Raw genomic sequence first — 19,100 nt, 5'->3', positions numbered from 1 at the left:
CATCCTGTACTTCAAGCTGAGGAGCAGCAGTCATATATATGATTCTCAACTTCTCATACTCATCTTTCAAGATGGTTCTTACTTTAAGAGCATTTTCATCAAATGTTACCAAAAGTTACACTTCTCATTACAATTGCTCTCTATTAAAGTCTAGTGCCAGCTGTCAGTTGTAATGCAAACCCCTATTAGCCTTTATAAGTTCCTCTCTGGAACTAATAAGGGATTGTCAAATAACTCTAAACACAGGCACAAGTGGCGAAGAAACTGCTGGGCGGGAAGCGGAAGAGGGGGAGTGCAAAGTGTTCAATGAATTCATACTGACAATACAATCTTTGTGTAACTATTAACTAAATCTTATGCCTGAGTACCCCAAAGCTAATGCAAGGTAGAAAGCGGGGGGGGGGGGGGGCCCCCAAAAAAAAAAAAAAACCACCACTTAAAAAAAAAATATCTTGTGAGAGCCAACAAAGAAGCAAAACCATTAAAATGAAAAAGGTTGAGGAAATACCAGCAAGGTCCCTTAAGAGCCCTTATCACACATAGCTGAAAAACATTTGCAGCAAAGACCCGAACAAAAACTCAGAAGCAGATGCTTTGAGGATATCTCATACAGTATCAAAATCAGAAACAAACTGCAGGTTCACAAATAGGAGCCAAATGGACCTCAGATACCCCTTCATTTTCAAGCAGGAGCAGGGATGTTCTAATGTGTGTGCCTTCTATTGCTTAAAATGTAACATTACTGGAGATGCATGTTGCAGAGTGAACAGTGGGTAGTTCACAGACATAGCAAATCATCTTCTGTGACAAATATAATTTGAGTTATATAAATGTACAGTGCAATTTTCCTATTTTAAGTTGCACTAGGTGCACTTCTTAAAATATTGCCTTTTCTGTGTTTCCCACTAGCTTGAAGTGCACTCTGAAAATCCAGCTCTGAGTATAAGAATTATAAAATATATAGACACTGCCCTTTTACACATAATTTTGGAGGGAAATTTTAGAATTTAAAAATGTTCTAAGATAAGATTATCATTTAGTCTATTAATATCAAAATTGATTATGTAAATAGAAGTAAATAAACACAAAATATTTAGAATTTTTTATCACAGCTGGCAGCAAATTTGTTCTGCATTATTGAAAGGCATCTTCTCAAGTAAATATACATGACTGGAACTATTCCATACTATTGACTAGAGCAAGTTATACAATACTGATTCAGTGAATTTTTTTTTTTTTCCTTCAATTAGAGAATTTTCTATTTTAGTTTTGCCTATCTACAGAACTGGTCTGATAATGTGACTAATATGTTTGCAATTATGTATTAAATTCATTTTGCAATATTTGTAAGTAAGTTACCTGATTTTTTAAATTATTCATCTAGCTCTGCTTATGATATTCAAATCAGAGAAGATACTGGTTACCATCGACTTTCAGGGAGAAGAGTTAGGCCAGTGCTGAACACTTGTGAAAATCCTACCTAGAGTTCTGTTCATGAACTTTTAGGATCTGAAACTGGATGAGAACATTGCATATTTCATAGCTATAAGTAAGGAATGTGTTGTAATTTATAGTTATCTCTATGTAATGTAATTTTAGATAGATAGCAAAAAAAGCTTAACAATCCTCCTTTAAACATTTTGTTTTGTGTTAAAAACAAAACTTTTTCAAACTTAAAATGAAGGCCACTTCAAATTCTGGTGTCCTAATACATGTATATATTGTAGGACCAGTGCTTGATTTTGTGGCTTTTCCAGATTTCTGTAAAGACACCATGTAAATGCTAACTTTTGATGTTACTGTTGCCACTATGTGATTATGTGGTCCTACTGCAACAACCTCTTAATTAAAAACTAAGTACAATGTGATCTTGTAGATAGGTGCATAAGTGTAATTAGTAGTCTAACTTAGTGCCCCGATTGTATATGCAATCTGTCAGATATTCAGCCATTTCATGGGGAAACTGCTGGCCTCGGTGGCTTATAGATCAATAAACCTTGCTCATAAACACACACTACATGTCCCCTCTCCTGTGTGCTCCCACATGCACCATGTTAAATAACTCCTAATTGCTCCTTTCCCTCTTTTCATTCAAAAAATGTTTGTTGAAAGCAGGAATACAATTATTGGTAGATGAAAATTTATAATTAAGTATGCTGAGACCAAAATTGTTATTTATATTTAAACATCTCTCCAATTCCTTTTTAATTCCTCACAGTATATGAATATCATTTTTCATAACGATACCTCAGAAATACAGTATTCATTTCTCAGAGAGTTCAACAAAAATGAGATTGTTCAGATTTATATAGGTGGGTTTGGCATTCTTTTCATATTTCCATGAATTGAGAGATATAAATCTAGTTTGGCACACTGTACTATAGAGCTTAAGTGTTTGAATAATTTAGTGTTAGTAGAGAAATTGAGAAAGCATTTCTGCGATAACCATGTATGTTACACATAATTTACCTCCCCCCACCCCACCCCAACTTCCCAGACCATTTTCTCCTTTTACTTAAGTGGACTGTTCAGTTGAGTAAGAACTATCTGCATGAGGAAGGTTTACTGGATTCAGTCCTTAAAAGTTTTTTTGTATTTTGTTATATAAAATTTGTCTGTCAGTTGTTGAAGTTTTAAACTTTATCACACAGGAAATTTACAAGACAAAAAATAAAAAACATTTCATAAATGCCTTTATAAAATCTCTGAACAATTTGAATTTTGATAATGCAGAACAAAACATTGCAGTAATTCAGGATTACTCAAAAGTGGAAATCCATCTAAATTTTAAACTGCAGTTTGTAATACTAGCATGTAGATGAACATGCACTTGTGTGCTTAGAGAGCCATTCTCCTCAGGCCTGTCAATTTATTTTTGTTCTACCATTTGGAAACACAATGGATATTGTGCTCTGAAGTGTAACCTGTTGAAAAAGTACTCAAGTGCATGTAAGTTCATTTTTACTCCCAAATGGGGACACAATTTCCCATTGTATGTTTGCAAATTTCCCTTGGGAAACTTTCAGATTATTACATAGGAAGTTGTCAGGCTAATTTTTTCTAATATTTTGCCTAAATTTCTTTTTTATTTTTTTCCCCATCTCATTCTTCCTAGTTATAAACCCTTGCACTGTGCAATTTAGTTCCTCACCCTCCTTCATTTCTGGAAGGGTATAAACTTAGCATGGACCCTCCCTCCCCCCCCCCCCCCCCGACTATTAATTAGCCATGCTATATACATTCTCATTATCCTCATTCATTTTTGTTCTTCTTTGGAGGGCATCCAGTTTATCTAAATCTTTTTGGTTAGGACGTACCCAAAACTGACCACAATATACCAGATGAAGATTCTCCAGAGTCATATAAATGTCCACTGTATTACTAGAGAAGGACTATTTCTGTATTCTCTATCATTCTGTAGAAAAGATTCCAACTGGAGAAGACACCATCTTGACTCTTACCACTGGAAAGGAACTGATTGATAGCATGATATTTGGAACCAGTGACCAGAGGCTTACGTTCACATATTGAAGCAGCAGTGCAAGGTATTTAATTGCAGAAGACCAAAATTAGAGAAACAGAATACTTTAGTGAGTAATTGTTGAGAAGTGGACATATTAAAGTCCAGCCATGTAACTAAAAGATATGATAATTAAGACACAACTAACAATTCCTCCATATCACCAAGAAAAAACAAACAGAAAATGTATTTGAATAATTGGGAAGGGAGTCAAAGTTTGTAAAAACAGACATTCACCTATCTAGGTACTTATATGGCAACTGTCACCATAGGATAGGAGTGCCTTCATAAAAATTAGGTAAACAATTAGTTAAAGATATACATCTGGTCAATATGCATTATAGAGAATTATCAAATGAATTTACTGTTTTTGACAACTACTTTTGAAGACTCATGGACAACTGAAGGTAAAATTTTAAAAAAGAATTAAATAAGTACAGCTTGATTAGGGGTGACTGAGTGTGGGGAAATGAGAACAGTCTACAAATATTTAAAAGGTGCAAACACCAAAAAAAGGAAAGGAGTTATAAAGCACACTGGAAAGGAGCATGACTAGGAGAACAGAGAATGACCCTAAGAAAGAGAAATATTAAGATGACAAGCAGGAAGAGTTTTCTAACAGTGAGTTCTATTAGTGTGTGAAATAATATCACAAGGGGAGGTGGTGGAAGTCACCCATCACTTGGGACATTTAAAACTAGCCCATGCAACACATAAGCAAAATTACAATAGAGAACAGTCCTTTATTGGTAGGGGATGGACTAGGAGACATAACATCTAATTTCTAAGATATCCATAATGGTCTCTTCATTCTAAAAAATTAAAAATTAAACGTCACTGCTTTGGAAGAACGGAGCTAGGTCATGTAATTCTTTCACACATCCATCTTCCATGTCTAGGGACTGACACCGGAAGTTCAAATCAGGTTTACAGCTGAATTGGAACAAGTCAGGTGAAAATCCAGTTCTAAGCAAACATCAGAAAACTACCACAGAGTCCAACATAAAATTGGTAGTCTTTATTCAACCGAAGCCTAATGCTGTTATTGGGAAAGAGTGCTATAAGTCAAATCCCCCAACACACTGGCAAAGTTATGTGAAGAGAACAAACCCAAACACATATTGCTGTCCAAATTTATAACAAGCATCTCACTCAGTCAGATGCTTTAGCAATGTTTATAGCATTCCAAGGCCCTAATCCTGCAAAGACTTACACATGGGTGTACTTTACATACCAAGTAGTTTCACTGACTTTAACTGGGACTAACCACAGTGCCTCAATTCAAACACGGGTGTAGGTGCAGGATAAGAGCCTAAATCTTAACAGTTACCCTGAATGGATTAAATAAGCCAAATTCCTAAACAGGACTAACTGTACATTTTCTAAAAGTGATTTTCCCTCACACATATGTTAACAAAGGTGGCTACATGAAAGAACAAAGAAAATATGAGTAAGAACAACATTTTGCTTTCCTGTAGCAAAATAAAGCCCTGATTATGCAATTGATAGCATGTAGGCAGACAGTCATATATCTACATGAAGCCCCCTAATCAATAGAAGTTTTCACTGGAGCAGCAGTCTGCTCACACGCTATCAAATGCAAGATCGGAGCCAAAAAACTAACAGACAATTTGTCTGATCTTGACTTAACAACATGGAAACAAACAGGAAGCAATACTTTTAAATCATATTTGTAAAAGCTAAGCCCAGAGCCTATCCCCCAAAAACTTACTCATTTCCTTGGAATGCAGTGGAAGCAAGGCTGTCTTTAAAATGTATATGAAAAATGGTGTGTGCTGCTTATTTGAGGGCAAGATTGAGCCACAACACTTTTGCCAATATGAAGAGAAGTTGTGCATGATGATTTCGAAACCAACTTTATGGACTCATCAGACCTCATTAGAGGACTTAATTTCATTACCTGTGACAATATTCTTCTAATGCAAGATGACTGCATATTTGAAAATCTGTTATGAAATCCTTATAAGGACCAGTATTAGAGCAGAGATAGAATACAATAAAAACTGTTGGTGTAAAAGCAAATCAGAACTTCAGAAAGTGCTTGCACACAGGCTCAACTGGCAAAAATCCCTTACATAATTAAATGTTTTTAAAGCACTCTGAAGATAAGCAGTGCTATATTATTGCTTTCCCCTCTTCAGATTATATTAAATTAATTTCAAGTAGGGGAATTATATTATTTCCAATTCCTCATTCATTCAAGTCTATGTATGTAACCCCATTTTGTGTCTATTCCAAACAACACAATCCTGAATCCCTGACAAGCAAAAAAGGGGCAGAAGCAGCCAAACTGAACCAAAGTGGTCAGTTAAAAAAAGTATGTGAAAAATTGAACTCCATTCCAAGCTTTCCGATTCCTGCTGTGGTACTGACGTCAACAGCGGTGAGGGGTTGGATTACCAACTGCTTTGAGAGTGCCACTTAAATCACACCAAGGTGAAAGCATTTGACAAATATGAGTCTCGAAAAAAGTTGTCAGGGCAGCAAGACATTACATGTAAAGCCAGAGTAAACCATAATGTCCTTCACTTTTGCTAATGGTCTGATCATACAAAGCCCATTTGATGAAAATATGCAATTGAAGCCAAGGGAACAGGACAGAAGGACCGGATCCCAAGAAATTATGGTAGGGTTAGTGTCGCCTTTTATCTTTTAAATTCATGGTCAAAATCTGCCCTAAAAAACAGACGCATAACCCTTGCTGACTTCAGTAGGAACAGCACATGCTATGTCTGAGAACAGAATCTGACCGCAAGGGGAAAAATAGCTTTTTTACTGAATACTGCATCATTGGTTCAGGTTTTTTCCTGATACTCTCTGCAGCAACTGTCTTTTCATGCTCCTGTGTGACTGTAATTCTAAACCAAGGGCTTTCCATCATTTACAGGGACAAGGGCTCTAATGTTATAGCAAGAGTATATATGGTGGCTAGAGTAATACCAACATTTTCCCCAAACTTTTCAGGAATTTAAAATGTGGAGCCCCAAATATCATGGGTGCCTGAATAATAAAATTCCAGCTACTATTGATTTTAGTGTCTAATAGAAAAATCTAATTTGTGTTTTTTAATTTGTCTATAGCTAATTAAAGCGAAAAAATACATAAACTTCAGCTCCTTGAGCCACCCTTTCAAAAGGAAAGAAGTTAACATCCAATCCAAAAACAACAAACATTGTACACTTGATCCCTTTGGTCTCCCATACTCCTCTCTCACATTCTGTGGGAAAGCTATTTTTGTTAGAAGAGGACTCAGAATTGCATAGCTTTGGTTGCGGAATCAGAGGTGGTTGCTCCCATCTCCCACGATTTCTCCTACACACATGAAGACTGTTGGATGGCCTATGTAAAAGGAGTCTACCAGTCTCAAGGAAGTTCAAGGTAATGGTCTAAACTACAACTTATTGCACTAGCTGTTTGCTGGGATAATTGTAATACCCCTTTTTATACGAGCACATTTCAAGAAGAATCATCATAAAAACACTTTTTTTGGCACTATGAGGCTAAGGATTTACAGAAAAATTTTCATAATGAAAACAAATTACAAAATGGCATTTCCCACAAAATGGAAATTCTGAGTTTTGACCATCTCTAGTCAGTAGTGACCAGTCAAGTTACTGACCAAGGCACCAAGAGACTAAAAGAAAGACCCAAGTATCTTTGAGTAAAAGGCAAAATATAAAATCATCATTTCATTGAGACAGCTGAGCAAATGTTGAAAGAAGTTTGCAAATGAATCTAGATTCAAATGCTTCAATAACTTGGCTTTGACCAATCAAGCCCCAGTATGTTCCATTTCTAGGAGTTTTCACTTAACCAAGTTTCACTGACTCACATGTTTGCAGAAAATGACTGAGTCAAAAGTTTGAGGATTCATGGAAATGTAACTTAGAATCTGCAAACATTAGTATTCGCTTTGCAAGCATTTGCACACACAACCAATGTGGAACCAGAATCAAAACCATGTATTTTACCTGACCGGTCACAAACTAACCAACACAACTCAAGTATCAAATACTAAACACAGAGGACTGCAAGCAATCAAGCCAGAATTAAAAAGTTTCAAATACTTCAACACAACATATACATTTGAGGAAATTGTAATGGGCTGTTAGAAAGTCTGTGAGAGGGAAGCAAGTCTAGATTTGCTGAATTCAGTATTAGCTGTGAATTATTTACTCAACCCTAATAAATAAATATGGTTAAATAACATTATTTACATAAATTAAACAAGAACTAATGTAATGAGCAATTTTGTGATCTAATAAATCTATCATTAGCTTCTGAAAAATTAACATAAGCCAATATATGGAACATAGACAGATGGTGAAATCCCTGTTAATAACTGAACAGTGAACGTGAAGTACTTTTTTACCTTGGCATTCATAGCCTCTTTCTTCATAGCCAGCATTACACAAACACTTTCCGATGGGCACTAGCCATTCACCTTCTGTACTGCAATACATCTTGGGTGGGTCTTCCTCCTTGGAGTGATTGACACAAGAACCTTGCACTTCCACCAATGACTGAGAGTCCATAGGTACTGTATCTGGAAACATGGCCAGGTTTTTTACAGTGAAAGGGCACTTCTTGAAGTACACTCTCACTGATACTAAGGCAACACATGCACCCACATCTTGAAAAGCCAGGTAAAAACCTTTCCTGCTGACAGGTCCCACCTCACGAACTTCCGTATTGAGCTTGAGAATTCGATCCCCAAGATCCATTTGAGTGAAGCTCTCATCAGCTGCAATGGTGTCAATCTTTGTAAACTGATGTTCTCTGAACTTGACCGAATGGTCATCATCAGACTCCATATAATAGAGATTGAAGGTCTCTTTGCAAGTGCCCAGAACCAGAGGGATGCTATTACAGTCCCTCAAGGTAAACTTGAGCTCCACATAGATTTTCTGAGCTGAGTTGCGTGGAATCCAGTTTGTTCTCAGCCAGTTGTTCTGACTGTGATCCATAACATTGCATACCTGGTAAGTTCTGATTGGTGTATAATGTTCATCAACTCCACTAATTTCTTCCCACTGAAAAAAAGAAAAGAAAAATATATTAAGTATATGGATTATGTCAACAGCAAGAGTAATTGCATTTAGAGCTTCACATTATGATGAAACAGTATAATGAAGGGTCTGAACTCACTTTAGAAAATGTCCCTGCTGTACCTAGAAATTTGATGGGAAAACCTTGTCAAATGTACACTTCCTGTTCCCATGAATACATTAAGCATATATAGCCGTTACCATCAAGTAGTCAACATTTATCAAGTTACCACAAAGTTTACAAGAAAATTGATAGTTATTTCCCTATATTTAGAAGTGGTAACTGTTAAATGTTGACTTTTTAAATGAGAGAGACAAGGCGGATGAGGTAAAAAAATGTATTGGTGAGAGAGAGAGATGCTTTCAAACTACACAGAGCTCTTCTTCAGGTCTGGGAAAGGTAATGGGAGTGTCACAGCTAAATACAAGGTGAAAAATATTGTTAAAGAGTTAGTACAAGAGTGAAGTCTTCACCATTCAAGGTGAAGTCGACAATTAACACCTCTGCAGTCATAGGATAAAGGAGCGTTAGTGGGCTACAGATTGCTGTAAGGAGACATCAAAACAGCATCTCAATTGAGTCCATGATTTTTAGTGTCTAGCAAAGTGATGAATTTAAGCTCCCCATCTCATCTTTTGAAGTTGTTGTGGAGGTTTCCTTTGAGGACAAGAACTGAGAGGTCAGATATGGAGTGATTGTTTTATGAGAAGTGTTTGCCACCAGTGTTTTTGTCTTTTATAATTTTTCTGTGTGAGTTCATTCGAGAGTATAGTGATTGTCTGGCTTCATCCACACACTTGTTATTGGGGCATTTGATGCACCGGATGAGGTACATCACATGTTAAATGGTAACCAGTGATGTCTTTTTAAGACATTAAGATGAAAGCTTATGCCCAAATAAATCTGTTAGTCTTTAAGGTGCCACCGGACTCCCTTATTGTTTTTGTGGATACAGACTAACATAGCTACCCCCTGATACATTTTTAAGGCTGATCACTGTGTATATCCTTATACTTAGATACTCGAAGCAGTTGAAAAAGTCCCTTAAAAGGTTTAAACAGACATCTCAAGAGAAATTCATGGTCTGTCATTGGCCACTGTTGGAATTCAATTAGTTCATAATGAAATTTTAGGACTTTAACAGTTTCTTTAGATGCCTCTCACTAGAAAGCAACCTACTTCAGAGATTGCTGTTTAGTTCATCTGGTACCATGACCCAGTCCATTTTAGCTTTGCTACCACAATTATTAAAAAAAAAAATACCATTAGCTTACCTTTCATAGCATCCTGATTACTCAGGTCCTCCCAGTGCTAGATAGGATTTTACACCACACTCTTCACAATGGTATCTTACAAATATGGTCCCATCGTACAAATATTTTTGGATATTTTATCTGACAAATTTATGTATTTTTCCCGTTTGCAAAATATTCATGAACCAGTCCCAATTTCTGTCCCCATATTGTTAAAACACAAATATTTGCAAGTTACTTTACAGAGAAAAAAAATCACCGGGGAGGGAGGTCACTTCAAGTATTCTCCATTAGGCCAGGTCTCCACTACAAACGTACATCAGGATAAGTACATCTCTCAGGGGTGTGAAAAATCCACCCCCCTGAGCGACACAGTTATATCGACCTAACCCCTGGGTAGACATCGCTATGTCAATGGGAGGGTTTATCCCATCGACATAGTTATCGCTTCTCTTGGAGGTGGATTAACTGCACCGGTGGGAGTTGCTCTCTCATCAGTGGAGTATTATCTTCACTGAAGCACTACAGTGGTGCAGCTGCACAGTGCAGCTCTCCCACTGCAGCATTTTAAGTGTAGACCTGCCCTAAGTCACTCAGCCTGTGTGACTGGACTCTTAAGTCACACCGTATTTTTTCTGCTCCTGAATGGATGACTATAAAAAAATTTTAAATGAACAAAAGCAAACGGTGAGCAGCTCTTGGTATATTAATACTGTTTGCAAATGACTATGAACGTGCGACTATAGTATCAATTCCACCAAAACGTTAAGCAAACAAGAATTTGGACCTGCAAACGTTCACAAGTATTAAATAATAAGGAGTATAAACCGGACTGAACTTTGCAGATATTTGTTTGAATTCTTCGGCATTGCTAACCATCTTTTTGTTTCAATACGGGACAAGCTCTCGTACATCAATACCAACATCAGGCTGCTGCCATTCAGCATGCACTTTACGCATTATTACAGTCACCATGGACAGGCTCTTGATTGCTAGCAATTTCAGAATATCCATCAACCCAAGAATGGAGCCTGACTTACGTGAAAGACTCAGATGACTAACATTTTAAATTAAAACAAAACAGAAAATAAGAGACAAAATACATCCAACCCTGAGACTCATAAAATACCTGTTACAACTCCCAAACCTATTCTTATAGCTTTCAAGGGGACTACATGTACACACAGGAATACAACTGTTGTCATACTGAAGTCTGGCTGTTTTTAGCCGTTACAGAAATTCACCTCACACATCATTGTCACTCTTAGAGATACACACAATACATTCAATAATGAAAACCCTATGTCACACCAGCAACCTGATGTAATATAGCTAGGGAGTACTCAGTTTCTGCATGGTACAAATTTTGGAATGTGTGAAGTAGATGGAAGTAAGTATTTTCAGAGGGACCACAACTATTCTTCAGGACAGATCAGAAAATTTTCCAAAGAAGTGCCTTCCTCAGTGCACTGACATCAATTCTGCATTTAAGTTTTGATTCTGATCAACATTCATCTGATACAGCATCTGCCATCCAATGATCTCAAAGTAGTCCATGGTAAACATTAAGTCACTAAGCTTCACAAATAGGGTTGCCAGGCATATGGTTTTCGAGTGAGGGTGGGGGAGAGCAAATGATGGAGGGAGGGGGATGTAGAGAGCCTCGGAGAAGGCGTGGAGGAGGGGGGGCTTCAGAGAAGGGGCGGGGCAGGTGTTCAGTTTTGAGCAATTAGAAAGTTGGCAACCCTACCTACAAAACCCCTGTGAGACAGGGAAGTATTATCAACACTTTACAGATGGTGAAATAGTCCCAGAAGGATCTATTGACCTTTCAGAAGTCACATAGCAAGTCAGTGGCCTAGTCAGGAATAAAACCCAGGAATTGTTAATCCCAGTTTCCAGTTCCATTGAGCAGCATTCCAGGGCTTCTAAGGGCCTGTCTATATGAGAACGTGGCATGGGTTTAATTTAAGATATAAGACACTATTACCAAACAAAAAGTGTCCATATAGGGATTTGCACTGGATTAACTACATCCATTTAAAAGCAGATTTAAATTAAACCAATGCAACTTCTGTAAATGGACAAAGACTCAAAGGAAAATACTATCTATATGTTAATCATCAACTCTTGCACTTTAACTATGAAATGTAGGGTTTCCTGAACAAATAAGGTCAATTATTGAAATATCTCAAGATTAAATTAGATAGGATTATAAATAACAGTTACTAACCTCTATAGTAACTGGAGTTCTTCGAGATGTGTGGTCCCTATCTGTATTCTTCTCTGGCATTGTCATGCACTCCACATGCTTGAGACAGGGTAATTTTTGCTAGCAGCATCCACTGGTCCACTACTGCACTCTTCCTTCCTCTCCTTGTGCAGAGCAACCATCTCTCCAGTTCCTTCTACACCACAAATCATGAGTGAAGGATTGAGACAGAGGAGGAGGAGTGCGCAGATAGTGGAATACAAGTAGGGAGAACACATCTCAAAGAACTCTAGTTACTGTACAAGATAAGTAACTTTTTCTTCTTCTTCAGGTGATAGTTCCTATGCATATTGCACTATGGGTGACTGACAAGCAGTACCCACTGAGTAGAAGGTGTGATGCCCTATGTGGCTGTGAGGTGGATCACAGCTCTCATGGGTCCAGTGGAAAAAAATTTTGACAGGAGGCTGGGAAGGAGGAGTGTTGTGTTTGTTTCTCTGCACCTCTGCCACTTTTGTGGCATTTCATATCCCCTTTGGTGGTAGAAGGCTTGTGGTATTTGTGAGGCTGCCCATGACACGTCTTCTGTGTCACCATATATATCCCCAAGGAGTGGAGGGTCACCCTTGAGTCTTTAATTCAGTCATTTCACTAAATAAGCTATTTCCATCAAATCCTCCACAGGGGATTGAACTTCCCTGGGGAATCCTGAGGAATGAAGTCAGGATTTGCCCACCATAACAATGCAATCACCATTGATCTTGAGGCTGTCATCCCCTAGAGGGATGTTCTAGTCACCAATCTACCCTCCTTGATAAAGGATTGAAATTGTTCTTTATCCTTGCCTCTGAATTCTGAAATCTTACAGTAGTTCACAAAATCATACTTTTACAGCAAGGCCTGGTAATTGCCTATTTGATGTAAATACCTTCCTTGTGAGGCGGTCCAAATGTTTGGCTTCTTCATCTGAGAGGGTGGACCTTGGGAACTGTTGTCCACCTCTTTCAGTGGCAGCTTGAACCACCAAAAAAAGTGTGGGGCAGGATGAGTGAACAAAAGCTCTGCTCCCTTGACTTTACCAATTCAGGATATTGCATGGACAGCTCCTGTGGTGCTCCTTAAGACCAATGAGAAGGATCCAGCATTGGTGAAAGTTGTCCCAAAGAGATAGGTTACCAACAGTCCCAAGGGGGGTACCCCATCTTCTAAGTTCAAGGTAGGTCCCAGGAGATTATGGATCCCCTCCCTGGACTCACATCTTTCAGTGGAGGTGATATTGGTCCCTCTCAATGTCAGATTCACCCAAAGAGGAAAATGAAGGTTCAATTTGTAATGGTGGTGCCACCAGGACCATTGATGCAGAAATGCCAGGACTGGCAGAAGCAGGATTGACTTCTGTCATAGAGTTCATGGATCGATGGTGTCAGCATCTCCCTTGTAGAAAGGACCAGATCTGATAGAAGGGGAGATTCTGGATCCTGACGGATGACATCATACTGAGTAGTGTATCTATCCCCACTGAGAGAGAGAGAGAGAGAGAGAGAGTGTGCGCGCGCGCGCGAGTGAGAGAGAATGAGCACGAGCGTGCCAGCCCTTGGAAGCTGATGTCTGCTTATGCAAGCATGACGCTGCATGTGGTTCTTGGTGCTTGTACTTTGTCACTTCCGATGGTTGTCCTGGCCTTGGCTCACATCTTTCCATGCTCAGTTCCAAAGGTCCCGCTCCTGTTGACGGTGCCAATATAGAGGCACTCAATTTTTGGAGCCTGCAGGTCAGTATAGTGACCTTTATGGCCTCCTGATCCTTGCAGAACTGGGCACAGAGTCACTTGACTTGGAAGGTGATGGGGAAGAAGGCCTCCACTTAGGGTGGATCAGAGGGGGGGGGAGGATTTCTCTTTAGGATTTTGAGAGGGCTTTCTACCCTTATGGTGAGCCTGGGAGAAGGAGTCTTTGGCTCTACCCTTGTTCGCCCCGTATCAGAAGTGGTAGTGCTAGTGGCTCTCTCCTCAATACCTCTGCCCAGTGTACGGGGGGTGGAAGAGAGGTCTGCTCAGCCCAGATCAGACTGGGGGCCTCATGGCACTCTCCCTGAGGTGTTCCCTACATCTAAACTCCGGTGCTTTCCAGGTTCGGCTGGGAAAAGAGCAGAAGATAGTGTAGTTGGTGGACGTATGAGCTTCTCCGGGGCAGTATAGGCAGCTCTAATGGTTGTTGCTAAACCAGGAAGCATCACAGGCAGGAGATTCAGCTTTTGAAGCAAGAATCCTGAATATAACCTGTGTCCCATACCAGGGAGTGTGCAGAGGAGGGGAAGCTTGGAAGGAGGGGTTCCCAAAACCTTTAGCTAAATGAACTACTAAAAACTAAGAACTAACAACAAATATTTATATTTACGGATTAGAAGTTGAAGGACCAGTCTGTGGACACTGGAGGGTTCTATCTCAGACCACACAGAGGTAGAAAGGAACTGGAGAGGCAGGCATCTCTAATACCCTCCGTCTGGAGTACAAGGAGAGGAAGGGCACAGGTGCAGACCAATGGACATTGGTAGCAAAAATCTTCTGGACTCAGGTGCATGGAGCGCATAAACAGCCACAGTGGAATACACACAGGGACCAGCACTTGAAGAACAACAGGTATTTTATCTGGAAATTTAAAGTAATTCACAATGATTTACAACTGATTTACTTACCATCGTCTGCATCAATTAATATACTTACGCTTCCTATGGTAGATATAAACAAAAATAGGAACTTTATTTGAAGAATTAGAATTGCTCAATAGACAATGCAATTTTATTGCAGTAATTACATTGAAGTTTCATACGTCTACTAACCCAACAACTTTCTAAGCCACCAAGTTTACGTAAGCACTTGAATGTAGATGTATTAATTGTATGATAAAGCAAATAGCACCACTATCTTCTCCACATAGACGATTGCAAAGAGTAATTATCACTTCATTAATTTGTAATGAAGACCAAATGGCATGTAAATGATTGCAGATTGCCATTCCAGTCCAATTGTTCCAACGGGAAGGCTCCAAATACTGAGGCACTTCTGAATAAAGAGCCCAATCCTTCTTCTGTTGAAGTTAACAGAATGTTTGCCATTGACTTCAATAGATACATGATTGGGCCCAAAAAAGCAGCGTTATGAGCCCTAAATTATACTCTTCATGCAAGAGACAAGGTGGGTGAGGTAATATCTTTTATTGTACCAACACCTGTTGGTGAAAGGGACATGCTTTTGAACTCCTCAGAACTCCTCTTCAGTTCCCTGCAGCTTGGAGTCTTGTCTCTTTCACTAAGAGAAGAAGCTGGTCCAATAAAAGGTATTACCCCACCCACTTTGTCTCACTCATATCCTGGGACCAAAATGGCTACAACAACTCTTCATGGAATACATTTTTCAAAAAAAAAAAAAAAAAAGCCAACCGCCCAATTTTAAAATTCATGTATCTCCCCCCCCCCAGCATGAGATTATCTTAAAATCATTATAGATTTTATTAATATAATAAAATCATAATAAAATAACAACAACAATTTGGAGATTCAAAATACAATTGTACAAGTTAGCAATACTGAGTAAAGGAGATAGCTGTTCTCAGTGCTAATTTTACTGACTTAAATAAAGGATAGCATGGCCACATTTGCTATGACATCTAATCCTATGAAGGCACATATGCATAATTTATATGGGCCTTTTTGATCAATCATATCCTACGGGACTTCTCATGCACAAGATTGCTCTGAACATGGCTAATCCCAAGGCCCCTGTTGTTTGACTGTTGCTAAGTGCTACATTCATGCCCTACTTCATACCATCAGAAAAGTGAACAAGCGAGCTCTCTTTAACGTAAAGGTCACTGAGATATAAACCATCACCCTCCCTCCAGAATTGCAGTTGTAGTATTCCCTTTATGATGTACTTGAGCTCTGTTGGTATAGAAACAGATCAGATAATGCTCAAATAAATCTAGGTCTCCTAAAATGCAGCACCTTTTGTTGGCACCAGCACATTTACTTCTATTTTTTATCATTATGTTGTTAACAGATAAAACAAATAGTCACCCGAACCTTTAATTATAGTAAATGAATACTTTAGCTTGGTAGGGAGAGGTAAATGTCACTGGAATATTTTCTGATTACAGATCTTGTTAGAAGCTAAGTATCATAGGGGAAACAATCAAACACCCTATTTCAGAGCATCATTACACAGTCAATGTAACGTTACATGTAATGATTTACGGACTGAAATCACAGTACGAGACAGAAAGCTTGGTAGAGGGAGAGAAAAACTAAAGACTCAACATGAGATAAAGTTGCTTTCAGCTGAGATTTGAAAATAGAGTGTAAAAAGCGTAGAGATACAGGAGGATTGTTCCAGATAACAGGAACTGCAGTGGGGAAGGCTGTCAGTTTAGTAGTGAGATTTTGAAAAGGGACAACGATAAAGCAGAGAAAAGATTAGAAAGACAAAATGGAAAAAAAAAAAGTATGGAAGGCTTTTCAAATAAAAGGACATTTTTGAACTGGACCCAGAAATGCCAGTAAATGCAGAGCCCAGCGGAGCTATTTGAGAACTGCAGTGATGAGATCACAGTTCTTTGTGTATGTGAAGTAGAGGGCAGCATTCTGACTATACATGAGCCTGGAGAGCTGGGACCTCAAGAGGTCACAGAGAAGGAAAATGCAATAGCCAATATGAGCGAGGACCGTGGCACTGATGAGGATCTAAGCCAAGGGTGGGCAAACTACGGCTTGTGGGCTGGATCCGGCCCCTCAGGGTTTTGGATCCGGCCCGCGGGATTGCCCCCCGTGGCGCCACGGGCCCTTGCCTCCAGGCTCCACCCCCTGCAGCTCCCATTGGCCAGGAACAGGGAACCACGACCAATGGGAGCTTCAGGGGAGGTACCTGGGGGTGTGGCAAGGGCAGCACATGCGGAGCTCTCTGCCCCACCTCCCCCAGGGACTGCAGCACTTCCTGGACCAGCGCAGGGATAGGGATAGGGACAGGGACAGGGACAGGGCAGGCATGCAGGGAGCCTGCCCTGGCCCTGGTGCATGCCACTGCCACCCCAGAGCCTGAACCCCTCCTGCACCCTGGTCCCCAACTCCCTGCCCTAAGCTCCCTGACTGCACTGCGCACCCCTCCTGCACCTCAACCCCCTACCCTGAGCCCCCTGTTGCACCCTGCACCCCTGTGCAGCCAAACCCCTGCCCTGAATCCCCTCCTGCAGTTCGCAGCCCTCCTGCACCTCTGCCCTGAGCTCCCTCCTCACCCCAACCCACTGCCCTCAGCCCCCTCATACATCCTGCACCCCTCCTCTGCCCCAATCCCTTGCCCTGAGCCCCTTCCTACATACTGCAGCCCTTCCCACACCCCACACTCCCTCCCACACCCCAACCCCCTGCCCCGGCCCTGCATACAATTTCTCCACCCAGATGTGGCCCTCGGCCCAAAAAGTTTGCCCACCCCTGCTCTAGGCCGAAGTGGTGGTAAAGCAGTGGCATAGATATGCAATGATGTGGCAGAAATATGAGATGAGGAAGAAGAAAAGTTCAGGTTCAAGGCAGATAGTTACAGACGGAGGCAAACAGGAAGTCTGAGTTCAGGAAAAAACTGGAGCAGACAGAGCTATGCTTGAAGATAGCTTTGAACATGTTTTTGTTGAAAGAGTCACACATTTACCTCACCCAGGTAATCAGGAAAGGTGGATGGAGAGAAGTAATTAAAATGTTTCAAGAGATGTTTACAACTAAGTACCATCAGCATAAAGAGGCCATGAAAGGAACTTATCAATTGCATAGAAAGACCACTCAAACTTTGGCTCTTCCCAGATGTCCAAAATGAGATATTTTTGAAGTTATATACTTCTCAGATGATTCCAACTTAATACCCTCACCCAGTTGTCCTACTGCCTCTGGACTGGACCACTTCTTGCCTCCGTCCCTCAAAATGATTATTATTCTAATGCTCTTAGTGTACATAGCACTGTACAGAACAAACAAGAAAGGTCCCCTTGCCTCAAAGCCTGACGGTCCAACTCAGAAAAATAGGATACATGGGAAACTGTTTCTTTGATCCTTTCATTCACTCTTCCCTTTGAAGAAATTCCTCATCTCAATATAAACTGCCGCCACCTCCATTGTTACATTAACCCCCTATTCTGCAATCTCACACTAAGGGTCCATTCTGAATCAAGGAAGCAAGGTGGCCAGAGATTATATAGCAGTACATAGTTTCATGGCAGAACTGAAAGGGAGCCATGGAATTGTGAGTAGGCAATTTTCTTTTAAGACAGGGGTTAGGAAAAGACCTAGAGGGGGACAACTGAGTAGAGAAGCAATAAACTACCATTATTTCTTATTGTAGAATGTCCAGGGTGTGGTGGCAGTTGGGGGGAGAGATTGAGGAAGGGAATCAGTTGGGACATTGGCAAGGCAAGTGAATAGGATTTTGTATTTATATAATGTACCCAACAGTGACAGATGAGACCAAAAACTGAATTCTGGTCTTAGTTATACCAGTGTACAACCCAGAGCAACTTCATTCTCCTCAATGGAGTTACCCTGCATTTACGCTGGTGTAACTCAGGAGAGAATCTGGTCCACATTACATGATTTCTAGAATCTGTCCTGGTTGGTTTCAGATCATAGCATTGTTTGCAATACTCTGCTATTTCATCACCATTACTGTAAGTGAGCAACAACCCATTAAACAATCTGATTGAGATTTTCAAAGGCACCTAAGGGATCTGGCAGCCTAATTCCCATTGAAATTCAATAGGAATCAGGGGTTTAACTCCTCTAGGTTTCTTTGACAGTCTCAGGCAATAGGTTGAACAATATATTTTTACAAATTTATTTTTTATTATTTGTTACAAAATGTGATATTTGATGTGATTTGACACACACACTGTTCACAATTACTTTCAACTATTCCCCATGTTTAGACTGTTTTTTTTTTAATGATTGGTAGTTAAAAGATATATAAATGAACACATCTGAGACACAGCGCTGAACCCTCCTAGAAAACATA

At 39.9% G+C, this 19,100-nt stretch overlaps 1 protein-coding gene across 3 annotated transcripts in view; it reads right to left on the bottom strand.

Moving 5' to 3' along the window:
- The window catches only part of EPHA3 (EPH receptor A3), a 318,256-nt gene that overhangs the window by 210,280 nt on the left and 88,876 nt on the right, over positions 1-19,100 (bottom strand). For all 3 annotated transcript variants that reach the window (XM_034791240.1, XM_034791250.1, XM_034791261.1), the window contains exon 3: positions 7,914-8,574. In XM_034791240.1, coding sequence (XP_034647131.1) covers positions 7,914-8,574 — 661 coding nt within the window. The remainder of the gene's footprint in view (positions 1-7,913; positions 8,575-19,100) is intronic.

This window comes from Trachemys scripta, chromosome 1 (genome assembly GCF_013100865.1).
Source record: "Trachemys scripta elegans isolate TJP31775 chromosome 1, CAS_Tse_1.0, whole genome shotgun sequence".
NCBI classification, from domain to species: Eukaryota; Metazoa; Chordata; order Testudines; family Emydidae; genus Trachemys; species Trachemys scripta.
The sequence above is the reverse complement of the archived record's forward strand: the minus strand, read 5'-3'. Positions and strand labels throughout refer to the sequence as shown.